Source organism: Octopus bimaculoides, chromosome 15 (genome assembly GCF_001194135.2).
Source record: "Octopus bimaculoides isolate UCB-OBI-ISO-001 chromosome 15, ASM119413v2, whole genome shotgun sequence".
NCBI lineage: Eukaryota > Metazoa > Mollusca > Cephalopoda > Octopoda > Octopodidae > Octopus > Octopus bimaculoides.
Genome location: NC_068995.1, coordinates 32,493,384 through 32,501,492, shown reverse-complemented (window position 1 = coordinate 32,501,492; position 8,109 = coordinate 32,493,384). Strand labels below are relative to the sequence as shown.

General features: G+C 38.4%; 1 protein-coding gene across 2 annotated transcripts in view; it reads left to right on the top strand.

Moving 5' to 3' along the window:
* The window catches only part of LOC106878220 (uncharacterized), a 43,557-nt gene that overhangs the window by 28,562 nt on the left and 6,886 nt on the right, over nt 1-8,109 (top strand). The window contains exon 2 of one of the 2 annotated variants that reach the window (XM_014927373.2): nt 1,023-3,135. The exons of the other annotated variant lie outside the window; for it this stretch is intronic. Coding sequence (XP_014782859.1) covers nt 1,046-2,932 — 1,887 coding nt within the window. The 5' untranslated portion in view covers nt 1,023-1,045 and the 3' untranslated portion in view covers nt 2,933-3,135. Of the gene's footprint in view, nt 1-1,022; nt 3,136-8,109 lie in introns of those variants that run through there. 2 annotated transcript variants of the gene reach the window in all.

Sequence of the window (8,109 nt, the reverse complement as noted above, 5' to 3'; positions counted from 1 at the left end):
CATATATATATATATATATATATATTATACATACATACATATATACATACATATATATGTATATATTTATTAATTTATATGTGTGTGTGTTTATACACACGTTTGCATCCAATTTAATCTACGAATGCATGTGTACGTGAGGGAGTACCAACATATTTGTACATATTTGTGTAGGTGTGAATAATTTGGTACCAATGTACATGTATATTTGTTTAAGTGTCTGGTGCTGTGTTTGTGTGCGTGGCCGCTTACGTTTATAAGTGTAGCTCTGTATATGGACAGCCGTATACTGTGTGCGTGTATGTGTGTGTGTTTGTGTATGCGTATGTGTGTGTGTGCGTGTGTGTTTATGTGTGTGCAAGTGTATACGTGTGTTTGTTGTATAAATCTTCTGTATATATGCAATACCAAATGCACAGCGATTCGCTGATATTCTGGAAACTATAAAACGTTCTTGTATTCGATCACATGGAACTAAAATATTTTTTATCTTAAAATATTCACAGTAGGCTCTGAAAGGATTTCTACAAACACTCGGCACAGCCTTCTTCAATATTTGCCGTGAATATTCAAAAGATATTAATCATGCATACTCAATGATATTAATATTACTCCAAGGATGAAAATAATTTAATATCAAACTAATGTTTTGTACCAAGTCCTGAAGCCAATGTCGATAGGATTCGTAATGAAAGCAAGTAATCCTGTATGTAAATGGAGCATTTTAGGTGGTTAAGATCAATTGGTTAAAAGGTGAACTGCGCAAGTAATATTGAATTAAGATTACATCATATAGGATTGCAAGATACAAACATCGGATATTTCACAAAGAACGTCAATGAAATAATAGCTGTTTTTGAACATTGGGACTGCATAGAGAGGAAAATTTGCAGTGTGTGTGTGTGTGTGTGTGTGCGTGTGTGTATATATATATATATATGTGTGTGTGTATGTATAATATAAGATATATAAAAAGTCTATAGAGTTTCCTTCTAATCTAAAGGGATTACTCGAAATGGCAGGTGCATCCTCAAGTGGCGTTGGCATGGAGTTAACTGAGCGTTCCGAAACAGTTACTTCACCACGATCAGGAGACGATGACAGTGACAGTCCACATGAAAGAGGCTTAACTGTCGAGTCAAACCCAAATGCATCTCGTGAACAGACTCGTCCAAGTGGAAGACCAAAAACTTTACGAGAGATTATAATGGGAAATCTCACAGAAAGTGAGATAGAAGAAATGGAAGCAGAAGAAGCAGCAGCAGCAGCAGCAGAGGAAGACGACGGAGAAGAATCTGTAATTCCAGAACGAGGTCGGTCATTTGGAGAAGAGCATGAAATACCGCAGCGAATAGCCGATAAGCAAACAGAAATAATCCCATCGAGAGGAGAATCAATTAAAGAATTAATAGATGCCCCGCTTGGATATTTAAAAAGCAAGATGGAGATGGAAGCTCTTGGTTTTGTAAAGAGGCGAAGAAGGGGTGGGGTAGCACGCACACTCCCACCATTGGCGGAAGACCCTGAAGAAGAAGTGGTACAAGTGCCTCTTGAAGTTCAACCTGAGATAGGAAGGCATTTGTACAGGCATAAAGCAATCTATCCTACCCAGTTGTATTCAAAAATACAAAGTGACAGTTTCGAACCTATAATAATAGACAGATTTGATGCAGAGGAGATAGTAGCTAACGAAATCCCAGAAGAGGAAATAGCAACTAACGAAATCCCAGAAGAGGAAATAGTAACTAACGAAATCCCAGAAGAGGAAATAGCAACTAACGAAATCCCAGAAGAGGAAGAGTTGCGTGATATATGGAATGAAACTGCTGGAGAAATTTCTAGCTTATTTGAAATTGAGGGAGCAGCGGGAGGCGAAGCTCCCGATACAGTCTTTCCTTATGCAAATGTATTTTACCGTTTCGAAGATGGTGAATCAGGAGGAGCATGGGGTGGGGTTTATCCGGATCAGGAAATATTTGAACCTCAGTTCGCAGACGAAGAAGAAATGTCACGCGTTATAGAATATGTCCCAGGTTATCCAAGGATAACTTCTAGAAGTATTTTGAGGATTACAAGAGATGAAAGAGCAGCAGAAGCAACTCAGAAAGCACAAGAGCGTATAAGACACCTACGACAGCCCCTATTCTGCCAGAAATGTGGTGAACATAGGGATGTACATGGAATTCCTCGTTCAGCAAGGATAAAAGAAGTGGCATATGATCCCTTTACTTTTGATCCAAGTACTGCAATGTATACCACAGCTGAATCAGCTCTCGCTGCAGTCAGGGCTGCAAGTAGACCCGAAAGCTTTCTTTACGTATCTGCTAGAAGTCAAGATAGACTTGACAGAATGAGACAAGATTTTCTGGAAGCACATGCTATGCATGAAGCGATAGGAGATGAAGTGGTTACAAGAGAAGTAAGTACTAGACGTGGAGAGACCACTTCTAGAAGAGGAAGACGCCCAACTACTAGAAATGTAGAGCTGGCTACAAGAGAAGTAAGTACTAGACGTGGAGGGACCGCTTCTAGAACAGGAAGACGCCCAGCTACTAGAAGTGAAGAGGTGGTTGCAAGAGAAGTAAGTACCAGACGTGGAGAGACTACTTCTAGAAGAGGAAGACGCCCAACTACTAGAAGCGAAGAGGTGGTTACAAGAGAAGTAAGTACTAGACGTGGAGAGACCACTTCTAGAACAGGAAGACGCCCAGTTACTAGAAGTGAAGAGGTGGTTTCAAGACAAGTAAGTACTAGAAGTAGAGAGAGCGAATCGAGGATGGGAAGTCGTGCAGCACCTGGAAGACAAATAAGTACTAGACGTGAAGAGGTGGTTTCGAGGACTGAAGGACGCGCAACATCAAGACCAAAAGTAACTCCAAGACAAAAAACGACTTTGGGAGAGTTAACACGTAGGCCACCATGGCGCTACTGATATTTAGAAATAACAAAGTGTATTCAGATATATTTCAATATCAACGAGTCAGAAGAAAAAACAATTAAATCTCGTGATTACAATTATTCGAATTATTTTACAAATATATTGAAATTAACGGTGGTCGATCAGATATCGATAACCAGTACAATAAATTACGTTCAATAAATAATTCAGATTCAATAAAATGAAAGTATAAATTACACCTACTGATTTAGTTGTATATAACATGTTCTGTGACAGGACTATATCAGAGTATTAATGATATAATGAGAGAAGATTGAATTGACGATGTAATGTTGTTCAGCACCAAGTTAGTCTTTTTTAAACAAATCTACGATGAAGACACCGTTCCGACTATGACCTCCCAGGATCCCCCCCTTCTTTTTTATATCAGAGGCTACATTGTCTGAACTATTTTTAACACGGTAAGGTACGATGAGAAGGAAATTTCGCTGGTATTTCTAGGAAAGTTGTGCAATTAAGTGTTGAATAAGAAGTCGTTCACTTGGGCTTAAGTGAAGGCAGTCTGAAGGGTTATAAGGGATATGAACGCTTCTCTTGAACGCTTGAATTTATTGGGGTTAAGCATAGAGAATTGAGTGCCTATTTCTCTTTTCATATGAAAATAAGTTACATCATTTACATTTCTGAAAATCTTTGCAAAGACCAATATCAATTTCATTTGTTACCCTTATAAATTCAGTATATCTTTCCTTTTACCCAATCTGAATATATACAATATATATACAGTAACGAACGCCCTTTCATTGTTCACATAACCACCTTGGAAATGTCAACCCATCTGCATTTCATCAATGAAACTATTTTTGTAAGCCAGTATGTTAATTTTTGTTAGTTTTGTGATTCCACTATTTTAGCCTAAATAATTTTCTTTGTAACTGAATGTTGAGTAAAAAACTTCGATATGTTAGGTTAAGCAGATTTACCTCTACTACCACCAACACCAACACCAACACCTCCTCCTTGTTGTCGGCGTCGTCGGCATCGATATCGTGGCACTCCTCCTTCTTGTCCACCTCCTTCTTGTCCACCTCCTTCTTGTCCACCTCCTTCTCGTCCTCCTCCTTATCCTCATCTTTCTCCTCCTCCTTGTCCCCCTCCTTCTTGTCGACCTCCCCTCCTCCTCCTCCTCTTTCTCTTCTTCCTTCTCGTTCTCCCCTCCTCCTCGTCCTCCCCTCGTCCTCGTCCTCCTCGTTCTCCTCCTTGTCTTCTTCCTCTTCCTTGTCCCTCCTCCTCCTCTAGTAGAGCTAGAATATCACGCCAATGTATATATATATATATATATTTTACCAATGTGCAGTTAATTTATCAGAAATAATATTCAAATCTTCCGCAAAGTCCACCAGACAAATTAAAACAAAGAATACATTTGATAGATAGTTCTAGATGAATTACATCCATTACAAAAGACGAGATGGTCACGGTTAGAGCGCCGATGATCATAGGATTACTGAATCACAGCTAATCTGGTGCTAAACAAGAAGTAGTATAATTGGTGAGTCAACTGATGAAATACCAATCCAGCGAATGGTGATGTGGTTATGCTGAGATAGAAATATTATTCAATACGAACGAAGGTTAAAAAAAAATAACGAAAGACTATTTATGAAAGACTAATATGTTTCCATATATTTCTAGTCACATAAACGAAAGACAATATGTTTCCATATATTTCTAGTCACATAAAAGCATCTTTAAATCATTGAGTATCTATAAATTGGTTTAGCTGATATTTCTATGTTCCTGAGACACATAGAAGCGTCATCGTTGGTTCAGGGTGGATATAGCTGAGTGATAAACCTACTGATGTGAATGATGATGAAATTGATATGGTTAGTGTTCAATTTGAATATTTGTAATTAGGTAAGAATGGCCTTTAAAGTTCATCTGTGTTAGTGAGAGTGGTGTGGTTGATGTCCCTCTTAATCCCCAGTAGGGTAATGTTGCACGGAAGCCTACATATTTGCATTAGTGGATTTGGCTATTTGCGCATGTCTCTACATGTATGTGCGCGCGCGCGCATGGTGTGTGTATATATAAATAACCTACCAGGGAAATCCAAGTGACTACTCGCAACTTCTCAATATACAAGTTGAATAGTGTGTGTGTGTGTGTGTGTGGTATGGTGTGATGTGTGTGTGTGTGTGTGTGTGTGTGTGTGTGTGCACGTGTGTATATGCATACTTGTGACTGAGTCATTTCTATGGATATGGTGGATAAGTTAAGGTTCGATTCTTAGTTGATCCAATTCATTTCACTTATTTCACTTATCCCTTGTACATTGTATTCAGTAATGTATGACAATAAGTAATAGCTGGTAATAGAAGGTGAGGAAATATCTGCATCTTCCTGCGATGACCTAAAACTTATGCATGTATCGATGAGCGTGCATAAATGTATGTGTGCCTGAGTATGTATGTGCAACTGTGTTACTTTATGAATATGTGTGTATCTTATATTTAAGTTGGTTGAGTGCCGACCTCAAATGGTCAACTTTGTTTTTCATTCTGTGAATTCGATGTTAATTGACTAAGCCTCTCCCTCCAAATTTTAGGCCTTGTACCTATATTAGAAATAATTTTCATCTGTATTACTCATGGAATATATGGCATCTGGCGAATTCCTAAGACGAGGGGGTGAAGTGCAACCTGACGTTTCGTTCAACAACATTAGATTCTATTCCCACCATTTTATAAATTTATCTAAATTCATCAATCTCACAATATTTTTTGCTTGCCCAGACCACCATCATTTCCATTTTACTTTTGTTTTTCTTCTTTACTTGCTGTTTAATATTAAATGATATTTATCAGAGATTCTTTTCTGAGTTCATATCCTGCCGTGATCAACTTTACCTTTCACTCCCCGCGCGATTGATAGAAACAAAGTACTTGTCAAAGATTAGGGCTGATAGCATCGACTATCCCCACTCATTGTGCTTTAATTAGAAACAGCTGACGAACTGGCAGAATCGTTAGCGCGCCGGGCAAAATGCTTCGCGGCATTTGGTCCGTCTCTACTTTCTGAGTTCAAATTCCGCCGAGGTCAACTTTGCTTTTTATCTTTTCGGGATCGATGAAATAAGTACAAATTGAACAGTAGGTAAGAGGGGGGGGGGAGTCAATGTAGTCGACTAGTCCTCTCCCTCAGAATTTCAGGCCTTGTGTTTATATTAGAAAGGATTATTATTATTATTATTATTATTATTATTGAGGGAGAAAGCAGCTCATGCCATCAAAGTGACACTGGGGTACAAATATATGAAACCAAATATACCCATCATGGTTACCTGTCTGATAATAGTACATCAGGCACATGCATCACAACCACATGTGCGTGACATGATTTCATATCAAAATAATCAGCGCATGACCTTGCAGGTGGGGCCTTGTTAGAATTTTCTTCATGTCTAGTTGTTCATCACGCTCAAAAGGTTCCTGAATAAGGGTTGTTTAATGATGATGAATGAAACACCCATATTTTCAGAGGTGGATTAGTCAAACCCTAAAGAATTCCTCTCAACACATGACTATGATGTTACCCAACAACTCCTGCTCAAGATCAGAGGTGCACATATCGTCATCCACCAAGGGACATGCTCAGCTAGTTAAGGTCAGACAATTGACAAGGAAATCTGTGGTATTGAGCAGAATATTTACTGTAGCCCAGCTTTTACACCAAGAAAGAACATGTACATAACACTTCCAATCAGTTAATATAAGAAGGCACGAGAGTCACTGCCTCGTATTGCATCAGCAATTATTATTATTTCATGTAAAACTTTCAGCTTATTTTACTGGGTATCAGAGAAAGTATCAGCTACCCACAGCCAGCAGACTAAGGTGATAGAACCCTACTGAGAACTCTTGCAGTTTCCCTTTGCACCTATCTCTTTTTAGCCACATTGGTAATTGAGTGCTTATACTTCCAAGCGCACCAGTCACTATTGGTATCACGACCACTCTCTTCATTACCACAACCTGCATATTTCCCACTTCAATTCATCATAGATGTTCATTTTTTTTCTTTGACCCTGTTGTCACCAGGACATGCTTTGTCGGTTATCAGGCATGTTTTTTCTTTTCTGTTCACAGCATCAGACTTCTGATATCTAATCTGACAGTCACACTGAATCATTGAACCACACAGGATTTTGCAGTCCTCATTCTGGGATTTCGTTATACTAAGTCTTTGATCTTTCTAGGCCATAATTTCTACAGAGCCCGCAATAGATCATTCTTGCGCATTGTCATGTTGTCTTTTGTATTCTCGTTGTGCCATCTTCGGGCATTCACTAACAATATGTTACACTGTTTCTCCCCTCTCCACACATTCTGTATTTGTCTCTCTCACTTGTGCTATCAATTCTGCACTTCTCATAGTTTGTCCTCAAAACTTATTCCTGTGCTGCGCATTTATAAGTGCATCTATTTCTATCTTCAAGTCACTCTGCATCCATAACCAACGGTATCTGTTTTTGTGCTCGTATCTCCTACAAACTGACCATACATTTTTCCTTTTCATGCTATTTCTCTTTTCGTGTTCTTTTACTCTTTAAATTTATCCTCCTTAACACAATTATCAATTTTGATGATTCTAGTCATCTTCACAGGCATCAACAATTGCTCCACAACATTTTTTTTCTATATACCATCCTAAACTGTTCTCCTCTGATTCAACACAATCCTGACAGCTGATCAGACATCCCTCACTCTTTCTTCTGGAGTGTCACTTTGGGATGGAATGTTCCGTGCACTGTTAATAATTTCCGTGTCTTCGTATTCATATTCATCACTTTCTTTTCGGTTTATGATAGCTGATTAAATTATTATTATTATTATTATTATTATTATTATTATTATTATTATTATTATTAAGGCGGAAAGCCGGGACGAAATACTTCACAGCATTTCCTCCGGATATATGATGAGTTCCAATATCACCAAGGTCGACTTTGCTTTTCATCCTTTCGATGAAATAAGCACCTGTTGAGTATTGGGTTTGATGCAATCGACTTACTCTCTCCCCGAAATTGCTGGCCTTGTGCCGAAGTTAGAAATCATTATCATTGTTTATCATCATCATCATCATCATCATCATCATCATCATCATCATCATCATCATTATTATTATTATTATTATTATTATTATTA